The sequence below is a fragment of the Alternaria rosae genome (genome assembly GCF_020736505.1).
Source record: "Alternaria rosae strain MPI-PUGE-AT-0040 chromosome Unknown BKA58scaffold_3, whole genome shotgun sequence".
Taxonomy (NCBI): domain Eukaryota; kingdom Fungi; phylum Ascomycota; class Dothideomycetes; order Pleosporales; family Pleosporaceae; genus Alternaria; species Alternaria rosae.
The window spans coordinates 390,258-417,412 of NW_025763572.1; the positions used below are offsets into that span (position 1 = coordinate 390,258).

The window sequence follows — 27,155 nt, forward strand, 5'->3', positions numbered from 1 at the left end:
GACCACTTTGTCCTGCTTGCTATGAGATAAGTCTCGACTGGCATACAAGAGATCCTATTGATCTGGTATCCAACGAGGGCACATGCAAAAAGGTACGACTTGCTAAGCACGGTCCCGCGTCTTCGTGCTTGTTTGACTCGGGAGCTATCTCGTTCGTTCCAGCGGCCACCCATCGCTGCGTCAAACAGCCTATGAACACGTTTCCGGCTTGTGTCTTACAAACCGCTCTGTCTTGGATAGTTTGTAAGCTAACGAGTGGTAGTTGGCGCTTGTAGCAACCCCATGCGCTTTTCTTGAGCCTTCGCTTCCCCAGGCTTCATCGTCGCCATTACGCACACTCGCGCGCTCGACACCTTCCCGCTTTCAATCGTCGTCGTACACCCTACCTACGTCATCTTATGAGAACCCGGCCCACCATGCAGCAGAACTGCGGGAGCATCCGTCGGCGGAAGGAGATGCGTTCCCAGCCGACCAAGCCTGTCAACACAGCTTCCTCTTTCGGACCTGGCTTTGCCTCACGGTCGGCCATGGATGTCGACGACAGAAGCGCTTCCACGTCATGGCATAGCTCTACGACGTGCTTGGATGGACAGATGGAAGAGACCGCCTCAGGACCACGGCATGCAGTTGTCGAAGTTAGATCAAGAGATGGAAGTCCAGCACGAACGATATCACTCTACCATTCCACTATCCCAGAAGAGCTCGCAGGATATCTACGAGTTATGATGCCCGGAGAGACGGGAGTGGAACAGTCTGGCGAGGAGCTTGCAGAGAACTTCCTTGAAGCATTAGATCTACCCCCAGTCACCAAGCAGTCGCTGAGCGAACTGGACATTCAGAGCATCATCACCAACATCAAATTACGGCATGACGTCAACTTCGACAGAGACCTCAGTTTCAGACCGAACGTCGACGGTGTCAAAGGACAAGAGAAGGAGAGAGTGGCAGACAAGTACTGGGGAGCGTTGATCGCCGAACTGGTACTATACAACCGCATGTTCCATGGCACGCCACCACTATCACCAATCCAAGTCGAAGCTTTCACACCATATGCGCAACGGCGGATACCGATCTTGTTCCAAAACGTCCGCGATGTTCTCAAGAGCCTGGTACCCGATCGCGACCATTCCAGAGTGGACGAGCATCTCGATGTTCCCATGCTGATGCAAGCTATCGAGCGGGGAGTGTGTGATTTGGGACGCTTGTCAGAGTGGATGGCGCAACTACTCAAGGAGCATTGCGCGCCGATGCGCGACATTCTAGTCGACGAGATGGTCACCTGCACAAGATCGGGCGAGGCAGACCGCAACCTCGAAAAGATCGTTGAGGGTCTGAGGAAGCTGTTCGGCATATTGGAGGCCATGAAACTTGTAAGTCGCCTGGTGGGAGTGATACGCGCTCAAGCTAACCCACGTAGGACGTCGCGAACCACCAGATCCGGAATCTGAAGACGCTTCTGATTGAGGACACGGTCAATTTTGAGAAGCACTACCACCTTGACAGGCTTGTCCACGGCAGGGCAAGAGTCAACATCGACACAGCACAGAATTGGTTCACAGACGCCGTTGATGAGTTCGGCCCCCAGTGCTCGCCACGACCCCGAGCTGGCCCATGTTTCGAGCTAGAGGTCTTCACTCGCGCAGTCACAGCAATCACATTTGGCCGAGACGGACGGAGCGACTTCCCCGATACCTTCTTCCTAGATCACGATCGTCTAGTGTCGCTCAAAGCTGAGATCGACGATCTCGTCATGTTTGAGGTCTGCATGGAGATGTACACGCAACTCGCCAGACAACTAGGCTACCAAGGCTCTATGACCCTAGCCATCGGACAGCAACTCCGCACCGCGCTTTCCGCCATCATGGGCGAAGCCGTCGGCCACGGTCCCCAACAATGGATGCTCAACTCGGAAGCCCTATCCCTAGAAATCCTCCGCCAGGCCTCGCATCTCGCCGGTCAAACACCCTCTTGCAGTTTCGACCACATGGCCGAAGCCAACCAACACCTCCGCACTCTGTTCGTGCGTAGATCTTCCTGGCACGCATCACGCCTTGAAGCGTCTCTCCTACCCCAGATCCTCGCCAACGTCGACCGCCACAGCACTTCCTCTCCCATCGAACTTTTCAACGCCCTCGTCTCCATATCTCCTTCCGTGCCGCCTCTCCCATCATTGTCTCGACCTAACATCGCCGATACGTTTGCTTTTGCGCATTTACATCCCGAGACCGCTAAACTGACCGACCTCGCCAACCGCATTACGCATATTATACTGCTTCACTGGCGTATTTGGGGGCCTATTGCTTACGTTCAGGAAGGCGGGTCGCAACGCTCTTCCACCGATGGAAGCGCGATATCAAGCCAGGTATCGCAAACACAGTCGCGACAAGTGGCTTCGAATGCTGAGAAGGACGCTTCCGTCCCGACTAGCATGCGCACTGGCGAGAAGCTGGATGCGGGTCAGGATACGCATGGCTGCCATCAGTCGCTTCCGCAATAACACACAGCCACATCCATCTCCACATCACATTCCCCTCCATCTGCCTCCTTTTCCTCTTCCTTTTCCTTCCCATTCTTGGTTTCCAAGGCGTTCAAAAGGCTTCATACGAACAACTACGGATGGGATCTACATACGGCGCAATAACGGTTCTTTGTTGTTCTGCTTTTTTCCACGATACCACTTTTCATGCTCACGGCGCTGCGGCAACACTATACGTTGTAATAGATTGTATTTCGACAAGACTGTTTGGGCTTTGGTCATACTTAGCGACGGGACATGTAGCATTAGCGGAGTACGAATTTGAAGAGAACAGTTACAATGTATCATGTCGAACGTTACAGTCACCTCATCGTCTATCGTGATGACTCTCCCACCAAGTTCTTGTCGGTCCTGCCTGTGTCTTGCATCTCGGCTCCATGAGCTGTAGTATCCAAGAGACACTTTGTTCTATGTATCTATCTTTTTGTGGTGGGATGTAGGCTGCATATTCCCTCTTTCCCAGCGCTGGGTTAGCAGCGTGCGATTAAGATGCGTTTGTATTGAGCAAACCTCCGCAAGCGGAGTGGACATGTTTCCTACATGCGCTCCTTGTTTATGTTGCTTCTTGTATACAGCTAGATGGATTGGGACTTTACGGTTGATCTCTCATCTGAGCTTCACACTGTGGACTTTACTTTCATGTTGCCTGTTGCGTCTAAAATGGGGAGTGGGTGGTTATCTACTATATTGATAATACCTCTTAGAGCTTACAAGTTCGACATGTGGTGATGAAGATGAGTTTACATGTGACTGTCTGAAACTACTCTAAGGAAGCTATTCTGGCATGAAGTCTTCGTCGCAGTAATGATATTCAGGGGCGTCAGATCGCCACGACTCCTTGAAGTCGCAATTCTTGCAAGCTTTCCGAATATCCCCTTGAACGTTTCTGTAGCGATGCCGGTATGAATTCATTCTGTAAGTACCTGATCCACATTTGTGTCTGAGCAACACTTTGCGGTACCATGCCAGACGTTCATGGACTTCGTTCATGCCAGGCATTGTCAAAGTAGGCTTGATCGCAGTGTACAAGTCCCATTGAGGATCTGACACGATCCAGAGTAGGATATCATTGTCGGCATTTCGTTGTCCCGGATAGAAGGCTGCTTCTCTATGTTGCAATTTTTCATAAAAGGTGTTTTCTCGAGCTTCCTCTTGTCGTCTGCTGTCCCAAAAGACCGCTACCATCTGCGCAAGATGTTGGATTACCCATGTAGCGTCGACTTCTTCAGATGCTGAATTCGTGATGTAGGCGCATATACCAGTGGAAATCGCTTCCGCGTTTATGAAAACACAGTCCTGGGTAGGGTCTGGGAGACAATGGGGCTTCACGGTAAGCGAATGGATAGCCTTTGTGTATCGAAAACATGGTGCGTAAGTTTTGTGAAGCACCGCTCGTGGGTTCTCGCAAGTGCGCTTGATGAATTCATCTAGTCTTCTTGCCCAGGGCACGACTTCGCTGTCGCTGTGGAAGCTGAGGACGACACGCTCATCCAGTTTTTCTTGCTCAGATGCGGTGGCACAAAGCACGTTAGTCTGGTCGCTGGCGTAACGCCGAAAGTAGCTCTCGGGACTCGAAGCCCAGGCTTCACGCAGCTTGTGCTCAAGTTCGTCGGCGTGAACATCTAGCTCTTTCTGCGCTAAAATGTCGTCCATCATCCACATGCCCTGGGCGACTGACTCAGTGAGCGCAATATACGTCAGTTCTCGAATAGGCGCACCGTCACTGTCCTTGCGGTATCGCACATAAAGTGAAAGCAAGATTTTCTGCTGTGGAAGATCCTTGACGTCTTTGGTGACTTCGAGCCCGGTCCATGCCTGTTCGATGATTTTGATTCCCTGGGCGCTCGATAAGAAGAACCAACAGCGGCTCGCATGAACCGTTCTCAATCTTTTCCAGCCCGCTTTCATGATGTTTTTCTTAGCATCATCGTCGGTTCCGGTGATATACAGTCCTCGTACTCGTGACTCGTACTTGGCGCTTTCCCAGACCCTTATATCGACATGGTCTCCAGTGCTCTTGAAGAGAGGTTCAAAAGAAGGCACAATGGTGGAGTTTTTTGCATCGAAGGCTGGTTTCGCAAACATCTCAGCCGTTCCAACTCTGCTGATGGCAGCGAAAGGTCCGTCGCCAACCCGAGAGTTTGCATAACCAGTCCTTGAGAGGATATCGGGGTCTGCGGTGACTGTGTAGGATGACTGCTGACCTTTGTCTACTACAGACTTCAGTTGTCTTATGATATTAGGCGGGTAGATATCACGCGCCCAATCAACGATATAGTCCATAATGAGAACCAATTGGAGTGCTGCATCGTGGCCGGTGATACTCCCCTGCCACAGGAGGATTACTTTCTACCGAGACGTTAGTACAGCCATTGGAAAAGTCATGTGTCAACTTACGTAATAAGGCAGACTGTCTGGACTGGACTTTGTGACGTAACACCCGTATACCTTCCACTCTTCACCCTTGTACGAAAGAAACCAAGATAGCGGGCCTCCAGGTACCTTCATCTTGTTGTCTGGGTCCTCTTGGAGTTGAAGCTGTAGGTACAGATGATTTCGTATTGGTATTGCCGTTTGCGTCTCGATGCCTTTCCAATTGCTATTGCCTTTGTGGCTTTTGGCTTCGATCGCTAGGAAAGGATATATACAGGGTCGTCCACTACTGTCTGGATTGCAGCTTATAGTCAGTCTCTTAGACAAATATCCGAGCGCAGTGTTCTCTCCCAAGTGGGAAACGTGTAATTGCTGCAAGCTCTCTTCCATGGCTTCTGTAGTCCTTAGTCCGTGGATTCGATCAGGCCGCATCTCAGTCCGATGGCGATTCTCCGGATCATTCTGGATGAAGCTTCGCTCGCCAATACGACAGGTGAAGATATCTGTCAGTCCTGTACTCAAACTAAGCATATGATCAGTTGTGATTCGTTTGCTTGGTGAACTGATCAACTCACATGCTATGCTGTTTGGCCAATGGCTCACACGAGCATACTGAACGACGTTTCTGACGCTCGACGAGAGACGTCGTTCGACTATTACTGTGTTTCGGATCCACCTGGATGCAGGATTCCCACAGACGTCTCCGACACCCCTGGCTACTCCCGGTCAGCATGCGAGAAATCAAGTAGATCAAGCGCGGCATGTATCATACCATCCAACTTCGATCTTGAAACGTTCAAAGACGTAGGGCTCAAGTTCCATTCTCCAGCTATCCTCGTTCTGGTAATCATCTCTCGATCGAACAGCCCAGTAGATCATCTGCTTAGCCCGCTTCTTGTTCTCGAGCTCCCATGGCTTATCGATGGTGTCAGGTCGAGGTTGTATCGCATACGACTCGTAACTCATCCTGCCCAGTTGCTGAATATGCTTGAACTTCGTCTGATGTTCTTCAGGGACATCGCCTGGATGCGGTGGGAAGAACATCGGATGGAACTTGATGCGGAACTCCTTGATGATTGCCTCATCATCAGCAGCTTTCTGGCAAGCTGTTCGTTTGTCGGGAACAGCGTCCGGTGCCTTCTTCCCTTTCCTTTTCTTTGGTGCCGGATCCGCATGTGTAGCTGAAGTTCCACCTCGTTTTCTCTTACTTCCAGTACTAGCAACAGTCTTCGAGGCTTGTGCATTGCCCCTGGTTCTTAGCGTTGGAGCCATGAGTGCTGAGGTGGAAAATGTAATGAGATCTGTGGAGTCGGTCTGAGTCTTGGAGGTGAACTATGGCAACTTTGCTACTCGATGACAAGATGCGACAAAATGTGGTACGGTTGGCGCTGTGGAAGGCACGACCAAAGCAGCCGGCCATGGTTGCATTATAGGTGCCTTGATTCATGGGGCCAAAAGGCCCAGCAACAATCCTTCGCTCAGGCAGCATGTTTCGATGCAAGAGCTTGAAACTGTCTACTAACTACATCCTGCCACATCCTGCCCCATCTTCTTACCCGAATCTCGCTTCCCCCACACTAGCGCGGATGCGAGGGATGTTGGTGGCCTGAGCGTGCATCAGGGGAAATCAGGCACCGACATGATAGTTCACAGCTCACTCTACTTCTAACACACATCCTCCATGTTTGCTGCAGGTCCTGGGCGATGCCATGGTTTACTTACCATCTACTTCATCAATAATGAGTACTGCGATGATATAGCGCGATGAGCCACCTGGGCACTCGTGACCTCCACAACTCATCAATACCCTTGCGTCTTCTACACAAAATCACTCTTGAATGGGGTGCGTCGCAATTACTAAAGACTAACAGGTCTTGTAAATGCTATGTTGGCTAGCTGATTCTTATCGCAAAATCGTGACCCATGGCTAGGAAGCGTCTGACTATCGACACATGGTATACGATCGCAGACATGGACGACCACACACAATGGCATTATAAGTTGTTAAATCACCTGACCTGTCACATACGACCATAGGATCATGAAAATTAGGCTTCCCGTCCGCTCAGCCATATACAAGCATGATACCGGCGGATTAGTAGTTAGGTGGGTGACCACTAGCGAATCCCCGCTGTTGTATGTTTTTGTTTTTGCCCCCTCTTTTTGCCCACAACGGCGCGCGCTGGATGGAGTTGAAGAGATAGACTCGCACATGATGTCGTGGAAGAGTCAAGCTGGCTGCATATTTTCTTTTTGGTCAGCGTCATCAGGATCAGCACACGCCACACGGACCTTTGCTCGAAAATTAGCATTAATATCATGGTATCATACAATCCTATCTACTTCAACTCAACAACCTTTTTCCCCTTCTTCTTCGCCTCAAGCACCGCGTCCCTCCACTCCTTAACCCCCTCCAGCGCACCCTCCGGATCCGCCTTCTTCTGCAAAAGATACCCTTGAATCTCCGCCGGTGAAAACACACCCTCTGGAAGCGCTTCCGCGAACTGCTTCGCCATCTCCGCCAGCTTTTCTGGCGGTAGCGTCGCGAAGTTGGGCTTTGCCGGCAAGACACCGCTAGTGAGAGGCGAGGTGCCACTTGACGGCCTAGCTTTCCTCTTCTTCGTTTTGGAAGGAGGTTTGGCTTTCTCGTCATCGCTCTTCTTCTGTGCTTGCGTAGCTAGGTCCTCCTCTCGACTGTACATGCGACGGAAGATTTCTTGTATCTGCGCATTGGTTGCCAATGTAAACTTGATCTGTAGGTCTACCCGGCCGGGGCGGATGAGTGCTGAGTCGAGCTTTTCGGGGTAGTTTGTTGTCATTATCAAGACTCGACCTTCGCTGGAGGCGGCGCCGTCGATGATGTTGAGGAGGCCGGCGAGGGAGATCTTACTTTTACTGCCTTCTTCGTCGGTGGGAGAAGGTACTGGTGGTGGAGGAGGGGGAGGTGAGGGCTTCACGCTGGGTGCTTTGATGCTGGGCGATTTTATGCTGGGTGCTCGGACGGATGATGCTGCATCGTCTGTGACGAGCGTGGTGGTTTCGCTATCTGGTTTGGTTATTTTCCGTGGGCGTAACGTCTGGGTAAATCTTCGGCGGAAGGACTTCTTCTTCTCAATATCGGTGATGGACTTTTGCTTTTCCTCGATCTTCCTCTCATCTTTGCTCTCAACATTCTCCTCCTTCTCTGCCACGGTGTCCTTCGCTTCAGTAGCTGACTTGGCTTCCTCTTCCACCTCCGAGACGCGATCTGGTGCTGATATCTCAGAAGACTTGTCTCGGCGGATGCCCGCGCTGTCGATGTCTTCTAATAAAACGATGCACCGATTTGGCAGCTGGCTGAACAGCGTAGCTAGATCCGACTCGGTCATATCACGCTCACTCAAAGAAGCGCAGTAGACGCTAAGTCCAAAAATTCCAGCCACTGCAAAGCTCAAGGATGTTTTGCCGGTACCGGGCGGTCCGTGGAATAGGTATCCTCGTCTGTGGGGAATACCGCGGGCGGCGTACCACCGAGCCGTAGCTGGATGGAGGTATTCGTTAATGTCTGCAACGACTTTGTCCTTCTGCGTTTCATCCAAGGTCACTGTGCTAATAGGTCGTGAAGGTCGGCTGGACTGGGTAGACCAGTAACCACCGTGTTTGATCTCCGCTCGCATAATTTCAGTCGTGCTGTTGTTCTTGTGCGCTGACCATTCTTTGACGTGATCTATAAGGTCCTTCACGGGCTTCGTGCTGCGACCTATGCAACGGATAATGACAAAGTACTCAATCCGTTCGGCGTATTTGTTCTCTTGCGAATCCTTCCTGAACTGGAAATAATGGCCATTGTGGGTGAAGCTGTCGTCACCAAGATTAGGCTCGTAATACACTGGACTGGTACCTTTGTACTTGTCGTAATTAAAGATGCCAGACTCGTCCAAGACGTCTTCATCATCCGATTCGGGTTCGTCATCAGAGTCTGCACTATATCGCGTCTTTGGCTTCCTTGAGGTAGCTTTCAAGTCTCTGCTGACTTCTGTCATGCGTTGTTCTGATATCCAGGATATGAACTGGGGGTATAAATCATCATCGTCGTCTATCCGGATGGCGGAGGTGCCATAATCTCTGGGTGAACCGTTAGCAGACTGCAGTCGAAAGGTAAAATGGGGGGCTTACTGCATCCATCCACGCCCCCTATTGTATAAGAACATAGCTCCTTGAAAGATGCCGAATAATAAAAGGTATAGAGACATCGTGCTGCCAACATCAAAACCAATTTTGTTGAGGACCAGCTGGATAATAGCACCGAAGCCGGGAATGTTGACGGCTGCATCTGCGAGGCCAGGAGGTAGCGATTCCTTCAGGTTCTCCATGATTGTACAGGGCCGGTGGCTCAACCCGAACGTCGAAGGATAGTTATGAGGGGATATGTCTCAGGGCGCTTCCGATGCGTTTGCTCGCGCAACAAAGCAACTGGACCAGGCGGTGGCCACAAGGAGTGTCGAAGATTGTTGTGATGTGTTAGAAGTACAAGAAGAGACCTGTGATATACTTATTTGTCGCAAACGCAATTTCACCAGGCATCCAGATGATGAGTATTAATTTACCTAATAGCATTCATGGTAATAACGTGGAGTTGAGAAAAGGGCGGTGGGACGGCAGCCTGAGCTAAGAAGTGGCTGTGCACATTGTGCGGCCGATCCAATGCAATCAGCTTCGGCATCAGCCTCTCGGAGGCTTTCTTGGGAGGATGAGTCCTCGCTGGTGTAATGTCACCTGCATGATGCACCCAGTGAGTGGGGACTGCATGTAGGTAGAGTGTAGTGGCATCACTAGGTCGAATGAGAGCGTTCGCACGCAAACAGCGTGGCTGCAAGCAAGGCTGAGCGGCGTTCACTCTGGGCTTTGCGATGAATATCCTCACGTGATCCTATACGCGCAGGGCGACTGGAGTGGCTGAGATGCATGCTGTTGTGGATACAGACGCATCATTGTCGACTTTGGTGAGAAGAATCGGTGACGCCGGTCGTGAAGTGCGGGCTAGCCGGTGAGTCAACCACCCACCGTGGTGCTGCAAGCATCAGGAAAGGCGCTGATTCATCGTTTAGCGAGGTAGCAAGCGTGGCAAGGCAGCCGCAGCATCGAAGGATGTGATGGGGTTGGCTCATCTGCAGATGGCGAGGCAGAGGCTGTGGCGCACCAGTGGGCTGCAATTCTCCGCATGTTCAGCTAGTGTATTTCTCTATATGGTCTTGGCACTATACAACAGCACGACGCGGGCTGAAAACTCGTCCCGGAGACTCATTACTTGTTCGTAACTTGCGATCATGTTACACAATTCTTCGTATGTGATTATATCACAGAACAGAAATGGTGTAGAACTGGTGATGAGAGTTCATTGGTAGACATGCCGTCTGGATATCAAACGCCCCTGCGCCCTTTCTTTTGCCGTACATCTATGCTAGCTCCTCTCTAGTTACCCAACCAGTCTAGGAACTCTGGCGTGAAGTAGCTGACTACTATCGAAGCTCCGGCTCGGAGTATGCCCTGCGTAGCCTCTTCCGCCATCTGCCTCAAATCGAACACACCTGCAGCTGCGGCTGCGTGGATCATCGCATATTCTCCAGATACCTGGTATGCAGCAATGGGCATGTCCTTGCCAATTTCCTTTGCATCGCTGATGATGTCGAGGTACTGGCTCGCAGGCTTCACCATAATGATGTCCGCACCCTCACCAATATCTCTGACAATGGCTCGTCGTGCCAGGCCGCGGCCGCCGGGAGGTAATTGGTAGCATCTTCGGTCGCCAAACGAGGGTACTGAACCCGCGGCGTCGCGGAAGGGACCGTATAAACATCCTGAGAACTTGGCAGCATACGACATCAGGACCACCTGGTGCGAAATGCCGGCTTCGATGAGCCTCAGCTTGATGGCGCGTATGCGACCGTCATTCATGTCTGAAGGCGCAACGCAATGCGCGCCGGCATTGGCATATGAAAGCGCCACATCCGCAATGCGCTCTACTGACAATGCATTGTTCAAGCTGCCATCCTCCTTGAGGATACCACAATGGCCGTGTGAGGTGTATTCGCAAAGGCAGACATCGGCGACGATGAAGAGGTCGGGGAATGCTCGTCGGAGCAGGCGGATGGCCTTGATGACGGGGCCCTTGGGGTCGTCTGCGTTTGTGCCCAAGGCGTCCTTTGCTGAGGGTGCGAGTGGCACGCCGAACAGTATGACGGACTTGAGGCCCTTTGCGACGAGCGGGGTGAGGTATGGCACGACCTTGTTCAGGCCTCGGCGGTGGATGTTCGGTAAGGAGGGGATGAGTATCTCTTCGTCAGGCTGGTCGGAAATGAAGAGGGGGTAGATGAGCATCGACTGCACCAAATGTTAGCTTCCGTGATATAGTCTATAGCGTCATTCCTCGCACCTTTGTGAGCTGTCGCTCGGCCTGCCATGCTCGCGACAGAGGGTGGCTGTATCCTCCATGCAATTGACTCTTGATATCTCCGGATATGCTCACGCTGGTCGCGGCAGTGCTGGCGTAGGATCGGGTGGAACGCGCTTCCGATATTTGGGAGCGCAGGTCCGGTCGCTCTGGCCTTTCCGAGTTATTCCGGTATGCAATATCTGAGACGAGCGAGGAGAAGGACATGGTGGGAAGGCGACAATAATGTTTCGTAGGTTCGTGAAGGTTTTAGAAGTACAAGTCCCCACTTGTGCAAAGAAAGTGAAATGTCGCTGACGTTGGCGTCGGGGAAAGGTGGCGTTCGTAGTAGATGCGGACAGCCGAGGCGTCAAGTTTCACTCCGACTATAGCGATCGCACTGTAAGTTTCAGAAAATTGGACAACGGACAGACGCGGAGCACAAGATAAGAGGTATCGGAGTGAGAAGAGAGATTGGAAGCTCAATTCTCCAATGGATTCTGAAATCTACACATGGTGCGGCGACCACTATACGCATACAAGTTGCAAATTGTCTCCGGTGACCAATGACATGCACAGGATTACTGAGAATCATATGCGGCCTAGCGCCGGACGGTGTTAGTAAGCTCCCAAGTCGAGAAGTTAGGACGGTCGCGGGAATCTTGGAAGCCCGCCCTCAAGCTTCATCATATGATGCATCGCCGAAGTAAACACCTGCGCAGTCGCGCTCCGAGCGCTCACGATCGATCCTCAGCCTCTTCCACGACAAGATGATGTCGTTGTTTCGAGTCGCGAGAACCAAGCGGGGGCTCACACCTTTTATGACGATGTGGCTGGCTCACAATTTCCCGTGTCTTGCCGTTCTGTCTACCCACCATCTCAACTTCCTCTTTTTTTTCATCGGCCCTTTTACAATGGAGTCTTACTTTTATCTATGATATCGCCATTGCTCAGTAATCGGGATGTCTGTTGCCGCCGCTGATCAACATCAATCTCAAAATGACTGAATGTGGCTACTTTGCGAAGTTACCCTCCAACTCAACAACGCGCAGTATGGGACGCGAGCCGACACCGACATGGACATGGTACCGCAGTATTCTAATCAGATGCAGACGCCAGGCATCTAACGCCACGTACGAAGCCCTCTCGTGTCTCCACCAAAACCAATACGGAGGGGACCCTCAAAGCAAAAAGCAACATCACAAAACGAAAACATCAGCTTTGAATTGCGATGTTGTTGAGACAAAGGGCAAGGCGGGGTCGATGTTCTGACCTATGAGACCTCTCCATCATAACCAGGTGGATTCGCTTACGGCTCGCATGGACACAACGTGTATACCGACGTCGTGATTGCTTTTTAAGCACCTCAAGACCCCGCTGCCCCTAGCTTGAACCCTAATTTCGAAAACAAACATCACAAAGCAAAACCTCTGTACCTAGTGACCATACCCAGCACTCGGTTAGTCTAGTAAGAGACATTCCGTCCAATAGTGCTACACCATCATCTTCATTTTTCCTGCTAGTGTAGGAAGCACTGGGCGCTACCCCGAATGCCGAGTCGCTCCCTTGACGGTATTCACTGCAAGCGGACGGAAACGGTATCCCATAATCACTGTAGTGACATGGATGATTGCGCGCCGTCAGCGCGGGGCAGCTAACGTTAGACCCCGTAGACCGTTCATCATCTTGGTATTGCGCATATCACGACAAACAAAGTATAAGCGGTGCGTCCTGTGAAAGATAAACACCAGGTATATATGTAGAGGGCATGCAAGGCACACGAGTCCATCCTCACCCCTGTACACATCGCAACTCAACTCTGTATCTTGCTTGACCGTTTTAATAATGTCTGACCTACGCTCTGCCACCGTTGCTGTCAACTTGACACTGATTGTGTTGACTTCCCTCGCTATCAGCTGTCGTATTGGAAGGAAGATCAAGATACTGAGCAGCTTCGGCTGGCATGATGGTGAGCTCAGTCTACTTGTTCCTACACGAGTCATCATACTAATTGACATGAAGCTCTTGCTACCTTTGCCGGGTCTTGCGCCATCGTTCTATCATGCATCCAGATGTACGCCACGCGTCTCGGAGCAGGTCTACACGAGGCAGACCTCGACCCAGCCAACATGGAGATGCTCCTCAAGGTACATTACCCCAACCCACGATCGCCACCTTTCACTTACTAACTCAACATCCTCAGATGGTTATGGCCGCCTTGATCTTCTACTTCACCGTCAATTGGGCCGTCAAGCACTCCCTCCTCTTCTTCTACGCCGAGCTCACCTTCGAGCCGTGGGCCCGCCGTTGCATCTTCATCATGCACATCGTCGCCTTCTCCTTCGGTCTCACCTGCGTCGTAACCAGCATCTTCCAATGCATTCCCGTGGCGAAATGGTGGGACCCAACCATCGAGGGCTACTGCATCAACCTGTCCGATTTCTCCTACTTCAACTCCATCTTCATGGTGGCCTGCGATCTCGTCCTCTACATCCTCCCCGTCATCTTCACCTGGAACGTCAAGCTCCGCCGCCACCACCGCATCGCCGTCAACATCCTCTTCGCCATGGGCGGACTCGTCCTCGCTGCAAGCGCAACACGCGTCTACTTCGTCCACCGGCTCGCCATTATGGGCGATTTCCCCTTCCAATACGCTGCATCTATGATCTGCGCTGTTGTGGAGAATCACCTTGCCGTCATCGTCGCCTGCGCTCCTAGCATCAAAGCCGTCCTCATCCGCTACTACCCCAGCCTGCAAAGCAAGTTCGAGCGCATCGTCAGCGACGAGGGCTCAAAGGGCAAAGCATACCGGACTGGGAGCAGCGATCGTGCTACGTATGACCCTGAGGCTGGAACCAATGGCAGCGAAGATGTCAAGCTGCAGATTGTCAAGACGCAGGATGTCAAGATTGAGAGGCCAGATGCGAACCGTATGATTACGGGTAGCAGTGGGAAGAGTGAGGGTAGTCTGCTGGGACGGTGGTGGCGGGCGCCTAACAACTGGAATGTCAGCGTTGAGAGTCAGGGCAAGTAAGATGGAGGATTGTGTATATTTGTAGTCGTTTCGAGGTTGATTCCCCTTTCTTTCTGTCCAATACCAGATCCATGTAGTCCTCACACCAAGTGCATCTTCATATCCACTACTTCTCACACGTACTTCGTCCTCCACGGCCCATCGTAATGTTACGATCTCGTCCCCCAACCACCATGAATACCTCCCGCCCTCACCCAACATCCTCCCAATCTCCCTCTTCATCCCCACTCTGAGGCACACGACCTGGACCCAACAACGGCCTATTCCCTCCCGTCCCGATATGCACAAAGCCAAAAGGCTCACCAATGCACATTTCCCTCTCCTCTTCATATTCAACTTCCTGCTCACCGAAACCCAGCGCATTCCTGATCTTAGCCCAAAGTCTCTTCCAGAAACCGTCTTCTTCAACAACCTCGGCTTCGATGACAGGCCGCGGCAGCGCGGTGATGCTGGTGTCTTGCGCGTCTTTGAGGTTGGCGAGCGTGGGGTTCGCGAGGTGGTGAGAAGTGCTTGGACGCGAAGCGCCATCATCGTTGAAGAGAATGGGGGTCATGGGGAGGAGGTGTCTTGAACTATTCGTGGTCATTTTGTCTTGAGGTGGAAGAGCGTGTAGAGTGTGTATAGTGCGATGTGCTTTGCGTGCTGGTGTCTGTCAGTGGCTGGGTTGTGAAGCTTCGCAATGTCCAGGGGAGGCGCAATACGGGTACAGAGGTTAAGTGAAGTTGTAGCTGGCAATGAGTCTGAGATACGGCGGATATGTCTTTGTTGTGGTCGCGTCGCGTGTCTGAGTTCGTTTGTCTGGACGTTGCGTCATTGTGCAAACGGCGGGTTGAATGCGACGGTGAACGCGACGGCGTGGGCGGGGTATACGCGCTGGGGTGGTCTGATTTTCGGACTGAATAAAGCTTCATATTGTTATGCGCAAAGTTGTTCTTCGTGAACTCTATTGTGCGCTGGAGTAAAGTGCCAGCTTCTTTCGAATCTGTGTACCACTACGATACTACTGGTCCGTCGCCTGAGCCCGGTTCGCGATGCCTTTTGACTTATTGACCACTATGACGAGGCGGTACAGAATTCATGCGGTGTGCCATTCGATACGAGAGTCTATAGCCTGGTCCGATGACCTATTCATGCCCAATCATTGTGCGCTGCTTGAGAACATAGCCTTAGGTTTTAGGGCAACATTTGCTGCAAACGCGCTCACCGTCTACTCAGCTTTGGAATTCCAGCCCATTGCAGGCAGAACTGGACCTCATTCCTTGCTCTTGAACAACTGGAAATGCTATCACAACATCTAGGAAGTAGCGGGATATGAGCTAGGGTGTGTTTCGTATATCGAGGAAGGCACGGTGGTACTTCGGTTGTTGTCGCGTACACTCCAGGGCCCGTTTGTTATTACTGCCCGTACGAGATGGAAATTGTGTGAAATACCAAATTCAAGCCTACAAAAAGAGGAAAGAGTCGCACATGCAAGAGTATCTGAAACAGAGGGGTTCGGATTCAAGAAGGGCGAGCCAAGAATGACGTTGTCAGTCGCCGCGCGGCACGACTATCTAAGTAATCAATCGGGCTTATGTACCTCAAACCTAAACAAACCGAAATCTCTCCCTTGTCCACATCCGTCCGCTGAACAAAACATCAAGATCAAGATTGTCTCTACATCGCTTCCCCAGATTCCGTTGCCGAAGGTCAAATAATCTGGGGTAAAGTTGTCCACGGAACGATTTGTGCCACCAATCACAAGATGCAACACCAACAATGCTTCCTCCACACTTCCCCGCAAAGTCACGATGGCAATGGTATGATGCGCGCTTGTCCAATAGTCGGCCCGGAGAAGTAAGCGCGACGGAATAATTACAGACTCTAGTAATCGCGTAAAGGGGTGCATCTCGTCAATCTAGTATAAGTACCCGGCCGTTCCGATGGACGGGTACCGAATACCAGGTCAATCGTTCTCTGCCGATCAACATGGCATTCCGTATAATACAATTCCTTGCGTTTGCAAGTACTCTTTCTGTTGCATCTGCCGATAAATTCTCAAGAACAAAGCCCGATCGGGGTGCGTTAGTCGTCGATGCATCCGGCGCAACCAACGGCAGCTACCCCAGTATCAGTGCTGCAGTAGACGCACTGCATAACAGGACCGATGCCCAGAAGATCTTTGTCGTCGCAGGAAAATACAACGAACAGGTCTACGTACCTCCTCATGCTGGCCCCATCACCATCCAAGGTTCCACAAAGAACGCTCGCGGTTACAAAGACAACGAAGTCACCCTGACATACAACCTATCGCGCCAGACACCCGGTCTTGTCAACAACGACGCAACAGCCACCCTCCGTCTAAACACAACCAACATCCGCATATACAACCTAAACGTCGCCAACACCTTCGGCGCAGCGGAGAAGAACGGACAAGCCCTCGCCCTGAGCGCGCAGAAGACAAACCAAGGATTCTACGGCTGCAAGTTCACCGGCTATCAGGACACGATCTATGCCAACATCGGTCGCCAGATCTACGCGAAGTCCTTCGTCAACGGAGCGGTAGACTTCATCTTCGGTCTACGCGCCATCGCGTGGTTCGACAAGATCGATATCGAAGCCATTGGTCCCGGCTGGATCACTGCGAACGGTCGCGAAGCTGAGAACAATACGAGTATCTATGTCTTCAACCAGGTCAACGTACGTGGTACCAATGGCACTAACTCGACTGTTCTGGGCCGGCCGTGGAGACCTTACTCAAGGGTGGTTTTCCAAGATAGCTATCTAAGTGATGTAGTGAAGCCGGAGGGATGGGCAAGATGGGATGATGTGCAGAGTGTGGATAATGTTGTTTACCAGGAATACAAGAACTATGGGCCTGGCGCAAATCCGGGGGCAAGGGTGGACTTTTCCTCGCAGCGGGACGCGCGGATTAAGGCGTCGGATCTGTTTGGGAGGAACTTTGAGAAGGAGAATTGGGTAGATGCGGATTACTTGTAGGTTTGGCATGAAATTTGAGAAGCAGTATTGTACGATAGACTTTGAAAGAGCTAGTAACTGTGCCACTTGGTGTTCTTCAACCTATAGCATCGCGCGCTGCCAACATCACAGCCATGTATGCCAAAGACCCTCATGAGAAGTATGTCTGCATCTGCAGGTTATTCAAACTGCCGTTCGAGGCCGAATGTTAAGGTAAGTAGTTGTGGACGAAGGTGGTAGGGTGTTTGGCAAGGTCGGAAAGTCCAGTGGTGGGGAGTGGAGCATCACGTGATGATTTGCGTTGGCTCACACCTACCAACTTCACTTCACGCAGAGAAGATCACCACAGTGTAGCCAAACATTCTTCGACTCTTTGCGACCCAAGATCCTTGCAAAGTCTGATCTCGTAATGCTTGAATATGTTCCACGTTAATGCTGCCCCGGTGTTACTCAGCCCTTGATATACGTCATCATCATGATCGCGAAAGCGCGACGGCGCATGCAAACATCTACAACGACAAGCGATTGAAGCGCTCATACTGATTGTCAAATATTCCTGCAGCTGTCATAGATAAGTAAGGGTGGATTTGTACGGGAAGCAGATGCCGAATCCCCAGAGATCGGCCCTGCGGCTTGATGATGACGTTTTGGCAACATCACAGGCACGTCAAGGAGGGAGTCTGATAAACATGCGTGGACATTTCGTTATAAATTTTTGTAAACTGCAACTTTGTCTTTGCAGATTCCCGTAATAGACTCGGAATACACCAGAAACAAAATGGCATCAAGATTTCTCCAAAACTTCTCACGCTCAGCACCCATTGCGACCCGTTCGATCCAACAACGAAGCGAAGGTGACTACCCTACCTCCAAAGTCTGAGAACGACAACTAATATAACTCCTCCTAGTCCTCGCACCGGTGATCACCCGCACATACGCCAGCAGCGCCGCACCAGGCCAGTCTTCCAACGTCTCCAACCCACAAGCAAGCAGCGCCGAGAGCCAGAGTATCAACAAAAGCGCCTCAGTCGGCCAGACCGACAGGAACGATGGCGATCACGCATCGATACAAAACCCAGTCAGCCATCCAGAGCACGACCGCGCAGGCGCGACGGAAGAGACAACGGAGAGTCAGGACAATATGAAGCATGACCCGAAGGAGTCGGATGCGAAGAAGAGGGAGAAGACGCTGAGCTATGGGCAGAACAAGCCTTTGGATGCGGCTGATAAGTAGGGAATTCTCAAACTATATGGAACATGTCGGGAGAGTATGTACGATTGAAACATTGAAGAACATGTCCGAGACTGCAAATGAGTTGCAGCTAACGAGAACCTGATCAGCAAAGCGTAATTGAATGCTGTCCATGAGTAAACCATTCCTCCATCGGCTTGTGACCACACACACACCTATATGCGCATGAAGGTTCCCAAATCTCTCCAACACCTTTTGACCATCGACATTGGTTGCTCTCAGTAGCAAACCCCATGCCGACATTTCCCTGTACGCGAGTCCCGCGAGCAAGTTCTCGCTTCCTTCTTCGACTTGATCATGTGGGTCATCTATCTCGAAATAGACGAAATCACCTATATCTTGCAGTCGTGTTTCCACTCTCTCGGTGCCCGCTTGGAACGCTTCCCATGTGTGTAGTCGACACCACGTTCGAATGATGAGCAAAATATTGTGCTCCACACGTCCTACGGTCTCTTTTCCGCTGACTGGAACCAATCTGTACGATTCCGCAGTTGCTACGTTACAGTTGTAATTAACGATCTCGCTCATATCCAGCGGACCGTGCATCGATGCCCAACTCCAGCTCGGCGTGATCACCCAATTATCGTCTGACATCCGGTTCGAAGACTTAGCAAGCCTGTATGGAACTCTCTCGTCGTGATCATGTGGAAGAGAACGTTGTCTCAGCGTCTGTGCTTTCCATATAAGGCTTTGTGGTAATGTTTTCCAAAAGTGTCCAGCAAGATAGGTATCATTCATCACAGAACCAACACGAGCCGCGATAGCTGAGAGGGCCGCTAACCTATCTGCTTGAGGATATGTGAGTTCCAGCCTGACGTATTCCCTAAGAAGTTTTAACCATGTCCACTCGCCCCATATTCGCTCGAAGCCCTCGCGAACTGGGACCTGTCGGATTCCTTGTGTCAAGAGACCGAGACCAACAGAAAAAGCTCTCTGTAACCCTCCAGGATATAGTGCGAGACCGTATGGAAGAGACTCGCTTGCGTGAGGCAGTTGTTGACAGCCCCAGAACAGCTCACCGTGCCCAATGCTCAGAACACGGGGGGCCAGCAAGCGTTCTTGCATAACCCACGCACGGCATCTAATAGGCTGAGTGTATAATCCTTGTTTGAAGTATCTGGTTGATAACAGGGCGTAGGTACGAGTGTCGCTGAGTCCGTGATCTTTTGAGTTGCGATGTCAGCTTCGAACGGCAGCGCAGTACCGAAAGTATATCCTCCAAGACAACTCTGATTTGGGTGTAAGGCTTGTTATAAGGACAGATTAATGAAGCAGTATGAGTAAATCTCTTGCATCCGCCCACACTCTGATTGCCAATCCTCGCTACTGCCCAGACCAGACTGTATGATGCAAAGGGCGTCAATCCAGAGGTAGCGAATGCCTAATCCTCTTATCATGCACATAGCCTCTTGGAAAGCTATGGGAAGGTCAGAGTACGGCAGTCCAAGCTGGAACTCTTGAAGATTATCGGCTGTCAAATGAATGAAGCTGGGGTTCGGGCCCCAACAGTAGCTCAGAGCAGCGTAATGGCCTGAAGGTTCATCCCTGAGTGATAAAATCAAACATGCCTTCTCGTTTTCGAGCTCTAAAAGCCGTGTGGGTACATGTGTGGTCTGATGTGCTTCTGACATTCTTCATGTTTGTCCAGACAATTGCTAATCCACTTTTGCGCAGCCTGAAGAGACTCGGCCATAGGTATGATAGTCCTTCTGCTGTATACACCGTTTTGAATTGGCAAGCGTGATGGCGGTTCGGCATAAAATGATTGTGAGTAACTGCCAACGCCACCATGTATCTTGATAGCAAGATGACTGCTAGCCTCGTTTCTTGAAATCAAGGGCTGATTGATTTTATAGTCGCATTGAAACTGGACACCCTGATCCAGCCAGGCGATCTCTCTTCTTGCATCTTTCAGTAGAGGAGCACAAACGTAGCACCCATCTGTTGCTGCTTTGGTGAATGAGGTAAGGCTAGTATGATGTTTGCCTTCCAAAACACCGTTTGAAAACATGCGTAAGCATACTTCGCAAAACATTTCGTCCACTCTCTGAAGGCAGACAGCTCCCTCGTCAGCCGAGCAAAGTCGGCGATACGGTAATTGGGAGAGTATGCATATGAGCAGGATACTGAGGGGACAATTCGTGGCGATTTTTGGTCGTGCACACTGTGAAACCACAACGAATTATCAGAATGCGCGAGGTCGCCGTAACTGTTGCGCGCGTGCAAATGGCAGTAGAAGTGGTTGTGGTGTCAGCTCAAGTCGCTCTCAGGTCGTGAGATGTAGATGCGGGGTCGCAGCTCCCTTGACCTGAATCGATTTGTTCACCACGCCGCATATTGTACGTGCCACGCACGTGGTGTCCACACAGAACCTTGCAAGCACGAGTTGGCCCATTGATGACTGCTTTGCTCTTCAACACCCAATACTGGAGTCTTCGGATGTCGTAAACACGCGCACGTACATCTGCAATCGTACTAGTTCGCCCTCTGGCTCTAGTGGCCACGCCACAGCGCGCATCCGTATCCACAAAGCCGATTACTGTTCATAGGAAATGAAAAGCAAGGACAAAGGCAGTTTGTTTCGCAGTTTCGAAACTGTTCAACGCGGAACAGCGGACACTAGTGTTTTGGCACAGGAGATCCGCCAATGAGCAGCTCCGCAGCCGGATTAGCGCCTCGGCAACGTCTCCTGTCGTTCATGCTGCGGTCCCTAACCTCCACAATAGTCCTAGGCCCAACGGCGAAGATGCCTCGCTTGGGCGAAAACACCAGGAGCTTTGAAACTTTGGTGGACGCGCCGAGGGAAGGATGCCCTGGGCTGTGGCATGGTGGGCACGAGGCTTCGGCCTGAGGCATAAGTACCACGAATGCGCCTTGTGTTATGGTTTCTTCATCGCGCTTCATTCTCTTACCGACTTTACTATCTTTTCAATCTCTTCTATCGTTTATTACATTCGTTACTAAGGCACAGGATGTCTCTTTACACACTTCTTGCTGCGGGTCTGCTCGCTCAGTTCGCGAACGCGTACACCGTCATCCAGATCCCTCCCCCTTTCATGGAGAAGAACATCGATCCCATAGTCTACCCTGGCGAGTTCGACAAGTCGCATCTACACTCCTTCTACGGCTCCGACGCCGTTGTCGCCGGCACAAAGACCAGCGCTGAACTCCAGAAAGGCTGCACCACCGCCGAAAACCCCAACGACTTGTCGAGCTACTGGGTGCCCACCTTCCTATACACCAAAGATGGCAAGAACTACGAGCCCGTTCCCGTCTTCCGCTTTAGCGCCTACTACAACCTAGGCGAGACCCCCGCTGAGGTCGCCATCCCACAAGACTTGCAGATGGTTGCCGGCAAAGCCGATGCCATGACCGCAGACGCAATGGACGTCAACGCAAAGGCCTCATGGGGCTGCGAGAGCGAAGACATTCCTCTCGATGCCAACGGCTTCCCCACCAAGACCTGCTCCACGCACGTCCAGCAACTCCTCTTCTTCCCCCAGTGTGTCAACGAGAAGACGCTCGAGACCGGCTACAAGAGCCGCGATAACGGAACACCCAACTGGTGCCCCAAGGGCATGAAGTCGATGCCCCAACTCCGCTTCTCCATCCGCTACGATCTCCGCAAGGCCCTGCCCAACGGCTGGTCTGGTACCACCGCGCCGTTCAAGCTGGCTTGCGGACCTGCCTGGTGCTCGCACGGTGACTTCATCAACGGTTGGGTTCCTGAGGCTGCTCAAAACATGGTCGGCACGACCAGCGAGAAGCAGCACTTCGCTGCCGTTGAAGGTCCTCTCGGTGGCCCTTCCGATGGCGCTTCTTGCAAGGCTAAGGATGCTGATCCCAGCCATGGCACAAACAACTATGCTAAGAGCGTTGCTGCTATGGCTAAGCGTAGTGTCGGCGCTTGGGGCTGGGTGACTAGGTCTCGGCTCGCTCGCTTGGTCAAGGGCGCCTAGGTTGCGACAAATGATGGTATCATGGTCTCGTACCTGACTAAAGATAGAAAGACCTTCATGTATATATTTAAAAGAGGGACTCTGCGTGACGTCAACGAAACGTACACATTATAGCAGCAGTAACCAGCAATTCATTCAAATATTCACTTCAATATCCTCACCGGCTCATTCGTGACCTAATGTCTTGCTTCCTACTGATGTGACGACCACATGGCGAGCGGAAAAGTAGAGTTGAGGTATCATTTCATTTAAAGTCGCTCAAGAGATCATATAACCGCCGTGACATGTGTTTTAGTGCAGGAACTCGTTGAAAAAGTTCACAGCACTCCTCTTCGCCCTCTCCAAACCATCCTTCTGCTGCTTGTTGTTGGGGTCACCACGCGCAGCAAAGCCGTGGTTGAGACCAGGGAAGTAGATGTACTCCCACTGCACACCAGTCTTCGGCAGCGTCTCCAACGTAGCCTTCTTCAGCTCCTCAGTGTACATTTGGTCGTTCTCGGGGGAAAGGACCTGGACGGGGACCTTGACGCCCTCGATCTCCGATTTCTCGAGCAAGGAGGGGTGGGCGGTCGAGATGGCGTCGACGAGCGAGGGGTCCGCGGCCAGCTTGAAGCAGGCCCATCCGCCGTAGCAGAAGCCAATGGCGGCGACCTTCTTGTATTGCGACTTGAGGGTCTGAGCGTGCTGCTTGATCTCGGGGTAGCGGATGTCCTTGTTGTTACGCCCGATGAAGGCCATGACGTCGAAGTTCTTTGCCTTCTCCGGGTCGGACATCGCGTCTGGGTCTACGACTTCGCCGCCGAATCTGTGCGATGGCTGTTAGTTCTAAGGTTGCGCTGAATGTATGCGTCGCGTCGCGTAGCTGCTTACACGTCGGGAACGTAGACGGTCGCATTGGCTTCCTTCGCGTAGTGGTCTGCCAGAATGCGGATGTTGGGAAGAGTCCAGCCGAAGATATCGGTGATGATAAGGATAGCGGCATCCTTGTTGTCGCCGGTTACATAGCAGTCGATGTTGTCGAGCTTGGCTTCCTTGCCAACGGACTCGGCGCCCCACTTGAAGCCGGTTTTGCAGTTGTCGCAGGCCATTTTGGAGGTTTGTGAGCGGAATTGATGGATGTAGAGAGAGTTTAGTGTGACGTTTGATGCTGTCTGCGAAATTTGGCGGGGTGGAAGGGCCTTAAGTCGTTCAAGCTTCAGGTGGGGTAGGCTCCATCATCCAGCCGTTTCCGTGCATGAAGCCAGAGAAGATAACCCGGCATCTAGCCGGTTCCGCCACAAGAGCCAATCATGACGCCAGAGCGTTGCACTGCATTGACTTGATTGCCGGTGTTGTCGTGGTGCGGACGATGACGACGATACCTGGTGCCGGACTTTGTATTCGCGCATCGCTAAACCCGGGCATCGTTCGCCGACATTCACCGCGACGCTGACGGAGACAAATTACCTCTCTTCATCTCGGCCGCCATCAGGCTCCCCATGAGCAATCGCGGAGATGGCAAATCACGTTCTGCTTGAACTCATGTCTGGCTTCTGGATGCTTCGCTGGAGCGCCTAATTTGTCACTGCAGTCTCGTGCTAACATCTTGTTAACAAATCAATAACTACCTATATCTATGTAACGGTGGAAATGCATCCGTTTTGGGAGGTCTTTGGCCGCTGCTTTTAGAGGCGTTTCCACCTCGGTTAGTCTCTTTCACATTGCCGCTTTAACCAAACCCATGCTCACTTACCACGCTAGGCGGACCCTCACCTCGCCGTAGTGTCCTGGCCATGCTGCGCTGCTAGTGGGGGGAGGAAGGCTGTACTTACCGTTAGTGCTTCCGTGAAACCAAAGAATAGCACTGCGCCTAAAACTTACTCATTGACCGGCGCCTACTTAAAGTGATGGCATGCTCACTGTCTCTTCTACCATCGCCTCTCCTACTTCTTCTCCCTAGCTTTCTTCTAGTCGCTCGCGTCCTACCACAATGCCGTCCTCCACGAAGCGAATCATTCGAAAAGAGCTATCCACCTCTACTGGTATCAAGAACGCCGCTCTAATGCGAAATCGCTACTTATTGCGTCGATCCAACTCATCTTCAGCTGCCGACTCGTGCTGGGAAGGGCAGTCAGATACCAACTCATTCTCTGACACGTACTCGGACCCCGATACTAAGGCAGATACGGATATAAATATCAAGCTTAGTGCAGGCGAAGATGCTAGTTTCACCTCAGAGCAGGAGCCAGACGCGGATCTAGACTCTAAAGCCGAAGAGATACTAAATGTTAGGACTATACTGTAGCAAGATACTAGGTGCACAAGTTCTTAGTTATCTTTAATGTATTCCTCTAGTAGACTAGAGACAAATTACTACTAAGAAGTAGTAGCAATATTTAAGTACTTATACTCTATAATTAGCTCTTTTAGGCTAATCTAGTCTAGTCTAGCCTATTCTAGGCTAGAGCCTAACATTATCTCTTTTCTTAAAGAAGACTAATCTAGTCTAAATAGAAAGCTTTTAGAGAGAGAACTTATAAAGAACTTTATTACTTACCTTTACTTAGTAAGAGTAGTAAAATTCCTAGAAAACCTAGTAGGTAGTAGTGTAACGGGCTGAACGCCCTTTAGATAGCTCCTCGATGGAATCTCGGTCTACTCGCAGAATCCGGGTGCTCGGGGTAGCACCCAGATTCTATCGGCCCGATTGTTACTCAGGCAACTAGCATTGTATATAGATAGCTGCGTAGCTTAGGAGCTTAGTTCCCTATCGAATACAATCTCTTGTATACCTCGCGATTGCTCCACGGAGCGCAGCCCCTTACATTTTGTATTCGATCCCAATCAGCAGAGCCTTGCTTCAAGACTCTGTTAACGCGACGCGCGTTAAGCTCCTTGAACGCCTCTTTGTTACGTGCGAGCAGGTTAAGCCGCTGCACGGGATTGGCGTTGCTCTGTTGCCCGAAAGGCTTTCAGACAACAACTAGGCATAAGCTATCGCGAGATTGCTAGCCTAGGACTGCAGCTTCGCAGGAGGCTCAGTTGGACGTGTGACTAGCCTCACGTTACGCCGGCGTCAAACGAGTATTGGGCAGCTAGTGGACTCTAGTCTGTGTGCGAGATACCGTTCAGTGAAAGCCCTACGTGATACCTCAACAGTACTAAGGTGTAGGTCCTGCTACGTCGCAAGAAACCTCGCAAGACGTTAAGCGATAGCAGTTAAAGTCCTATCGGTCCTCTGTCGAACGGGGCATAGGCCACGATACTGTGTCAAAGTACCGACCAGTGCGAGAATCGTGAGCGTGAGGTAACTGGGTTACTAAAAGTCGCGACCTATAACGACACTGAGAGTCGTTCGGAAGCCTTGCTATCAAGAGCAAGCTACGGAAGCCCTGTAACAGTGACAGGCCACTGAAAGCCCTACTAGCCCTTACCGACGAGGAGTAGGCCGCAGTCTAGAGCTACGCGAGTAGACCGAAGAGCGGCAATGGAGATCAACGTTCCGAACTTAAACGTAGAAGAGCTAGCGGCGTACGCTACCGCTAAGAGCTAGGCAGGAGTCTCAGACGAAGAGATCCTGCACGAAATCACACAGATGCTGAGAGAGGACGGATGGAAGGAGGCAGCGATCGGGCCAACAATTAAAGCGGTTGTCAAACGATCATCAGTCGTGGGAGGGAAGGGCTCGCCAAGACGAGGAGACTCGTCGAAGGGCAATCAGGACGCCATGGCCTAGATGATGCAGCAGATGATGCAACTGCTTAGCCCGATGGCTAGTCGTCTAGAAGCGCTCGAGCGAAGTTAAGCTAAAGGACGCTCAGAGCCATCCCTAGGAACCAACACCCCTCCGCCACCATCGACACCAGTCGCAGAGCTAGCTGTCCGCAAGAACAAGTTTCCCGACCCAGAGCGCTTCAACGGGACACGAGGTAACTACCCAGGCTAGAAATTTGAGTGTGAAGGGAAGCTAGAGTACGATAGTGCTATGTTCCCGACAGAGGACGCAAAGGTCCGATACGTGCTCAGCCGAACAAAGGACAAGGCAAACCAGGTCCTTCTCCCTTGGGTACTCGAGAACAAGGAACGAACGGTCATCGGCCTGTGGGAGCATATGGATACCCACTTCCAGGACGTACATCAGCAGCAACGCGCGCTAAATAAGCTCCGGCACCTGAAGCAAGGACGGAGGCCGATACGTGACTACGTTTCAGAGTTCAACCAGCTTCGCGTAGAATCTCGTCAACAGTTCAGTCCAGCAGTAGCTCGGGAGATGTTTAGTGAGGGCCTCGGAGAAGAGCTCCAGAAGCTGATGCTCCACACTCCGAAGAACGGAAGCCTGAAGGAGTACATAGACAAGGCAATTGAGCTATCCGACGACCTGTACCGGATCTAGCTGCATAGGCGGAACCGAAGGAACGCGGCTTATGGCGACGCGCAGAACCACCCGAGAGCCGCTCAGCGAGAAGCTAGCCCAGAAGCGATGGACTAGGAGCCATCAAAGATCAATCGAGCGCGGGAAGTAAGAAGCAGGCCAAGACGGCCACCGCCTGACTGCTACAGCTGTGGAGAGCTAGGTCACATTGCCAGGAGCTGTCCGAACACCACTCGGGTCAAGAGAGCGAGAAATATCCCTACGGGCGAAGGACAGAAACTCC

At 51.6% G+C, this 27,155-nt stretch overlaps 12 protein-coding genes across 12 annotated transcripts; 6 read left to right on the forward strand and 6 right to left on the reverse strand.

The window, feature by feature from the left end:
* Window positions 1–416: 416 nt before the first annotated feature.
* On the forward strand, window positions 417–2,497 carry BKA58DRAFT_399393 (T-complex protein 11-domain-containing protein; the record flags this gene model as incomplete). The annotated part of the gene is made up of 2 exons (XM_046171539.1): window positions 417–1,370; window positions 1,418–2,497. The coding sequence occupies 2 exons, from the start codon at window positions 417–419 to the stop codon at window positions 2,495–2,497; spliced, it is 2,034 nt and encodes a 677-aa protein (XP_046027135.1).
* A 320-nt stretch (window positions 2,498–2,817) lies between these two features.
* BKA58DRAFT_356477 (uncharacterized protein) lies at window positions 2,818–6,292 on the reverse strand. Its single transcript, XM_046168659.1, has 4 exons — window positions 5,682–6,292; window positions 5,485–5,625; window positions 4,934–5,432; window positions 2,818–4,885 (listed from the first exon to the last, which is right to left on the reverse strand). The coding sequence occupies exons 1-4, from the start codon at window positions 6,179–6,181 to the stop codon at window positions 3,311–3,313; spliced, it is 2,715 nt and encodes a 904-aa protein (XP_046027136.1). The 5' UTR covers window positions 6,182–6,292; the 3' UTR covers window positions 2,818–3,310.
* A 956-nt stretch (window positions 6,293–7,248) lies between these two features.
* On the reverse strand, window positions 7,249–9,261 carry BKA58DRAFT_437155 (mitochondrial chaperone bcs1; the record flags this gene model as incomplete). Its single annotated transcript, XM_046173463.1, has 2 exons — window positions 7,249–9,013; window positions 9,065–9,261. 2 exons carry the CDS (start codon window positions 9,259–9,261, stop codon window positions 7,249–7,251), a joined length of 1,962 nt encoding a protein of 653 aa, XP_046027137.1.
* Window positions 9,262–10,092: 831 nt separating this feature from the next.
* Window positions 10,093–11,996, reverse strand: BKA58DRAFT_427836 (delta-aminolevulinic acid dehydratase). Its single transcript, XM_046172993.1, has 2 exons — window positions 11,322–11,996; window positions 10,093–11,269 (listed from the first exon to the last, which is right to left on the reverse strand). The coding sequence occupies exons 1-2, from the start codon at window positions 11,544–11,546 to the stop codon at window positions 10,361–10,363; spliced, it is 1,134 nt and encodes a 377-aa protein (XP_046027138.1). The 5' UTR covers window positions 11,547–11,996; the 3' UTR covers window positions 10,093–10,360.
* An 881-nt stretch (window positions 11,997–12,877) lies between these two features.
* BKA58DRAFT_116932 (uncharacterized protein) lies at window positions 12,878–14,447 on the forward strand. Its single transcript, XM_046164052.1, has 3 exons — window positions 12,878–13,287; window positions 13,341–13,465; window positions 13,522–14,447. Exons 1-3 carry the CDS (start codon window positions 13,164–13,166, stop codon window positions 14,350–14,352), a joined length of 1,080 nt encoding a protein of 359 aa, XP_046027139.1. The 5' UTR covers window positions 12,878–13,163; the 3' UTR covers window positions 14,353–14,447.
* BKA58DRAFT_116971 (uncharacterized protein) lies at window positions 14,448–15,207 on the reverse strand. The gene is made up of 2 exons (XM_046164053.1): window positions 15,054–15,207; window positions 14,448–14,994 (listed from the first exon to the last, which is right to left on the reverse strand). The coding sequence occupies exon 2, from the start codon at window positions 14,936–14,938 to the stop codon at window positions 14,543–14,545; it is 396 nt and encodes a 131-aa protein (XP_046027140.1). The 5' UTR covers window positions 14,939–14,994; window positions 15,054–15,207; the 3' UTR covers window positions 14,448–14,542.
* A 744-nt stretch (window positions 15,208–15,951) lies between these two features.
* BKA58DRAFT_379342 (carbohydrate esterase family 8 protein-like protein) lies at window positions 15,952–17,534 on the forward strand. The gene has a single exon (XM_046169804.1). The coding sequence runs from the start codon at window positions 16,321–16,323 to the stop codon at window positions 17,329–17,331; it is 1,011 nt and encodes a 336-aa protein (XP_046027141.1). The 5' UTR covers window positions 15,952–16,320; the 3' UTR covers window positions 17,332–17,534.
* Window positions 17,535–18,088: 554 nt separating this feature from the next.
* BKA58DRAFT_409687 (uncharacterized protein) lies at window positions 18,089–18,544 on the forward strand (the record flags this gene model as incomplete). Its single annotated transcript, XM_046172160.1, has 2 exons — window positions 18,089–18,164; window positions 18,219–18,544. 2 exons carry the CDS (start codon window positions 18,089–18,091, stop codon window positions 18,542–18,544), a joined length of 402 nt encoding a protein of 133 aa, XP_046027142.1.
* A 1,274-nt stretch (window positions 18,545–19,818) lies between these two features.
* On the reverse strand, window positions 19,819–20,163 carry BKA58DRAFT_281316 (heterokaryon incompatibility protein-domain-containing protein; the record flags this gene model as incomplete). Its single annotated transcript, XM_046166828.1, has 1 exon — window positions 19,819–20,163. A coding segment is annotated over one exon (345 nt), but the record flags the coding sequence as incomplete, so codon positions are not given.
* A 1,371-nt stretch (window positions 20,164–21,534) lies between these two features.
* Window positions 21,535–22,521, forward strand: BKA58DRAFT_311814 (uncharacterized protein; the record flags this gene model as incomplete). Its single annotated transcript, XM_046167350.1, has 1 exon — window positions 21,535–22,521. The coding sequence occupies one exon, from the start codon at window positions 21,535–21,537 to the stop codon at window positions 22,519–22,521; it is 987 nt and encodes a 328-aa protein (XP_046027144.1).
* A 145-nt stretch (window positions 22,522–22,666) lies between these two features.
* Window positions 22,667–23,695, reverse strand: BKA58DRAFT_116999 (dienelactone hydrolase family protein). The gene is made up of 2 exons (XM_046164055.1): window positions 23,392–23,695; window positions 22,667–23,326 (listed from the first exon to the last, which is right to left on the reverse strand). The coding sequence occupies exons 1-2, from the start codon at window positions 23,607–23,609 to the stop codon at window positions 22,813–22,815; spliced, it is 732 nt and encodes a 243-aa protein (XP_046027145.1). The 5' UTR covers window positions 23,610–23,695; the 3' UTR covers window positions 22,667–22,812.
* Window positions 23,696–24,159: 464 nt separating this feature from the next.
* Window positions 24,160–25,132, forward strand: BKA58DRAFT_117010 (uncharacterized protein). The gene is made up of 2 exons (XM_046164056.1): window positions 24,160–24,205; window positions 24,262–25,132. Exon 2 carries the CDS (start codon window positions 24,491–24,493, stop codon window positions 24,803–24,805), a length of 315 nt encoding a protein of 104 aa, XP_046027146.1. The 5' UTR covers window positions 24,160–24,205; window positions 24,262–24,490; the 3' UTR covers window positions 24,806–25,132.
* Window positions 25,133–27,155: the final 2,023 nt, after the last annotated feature.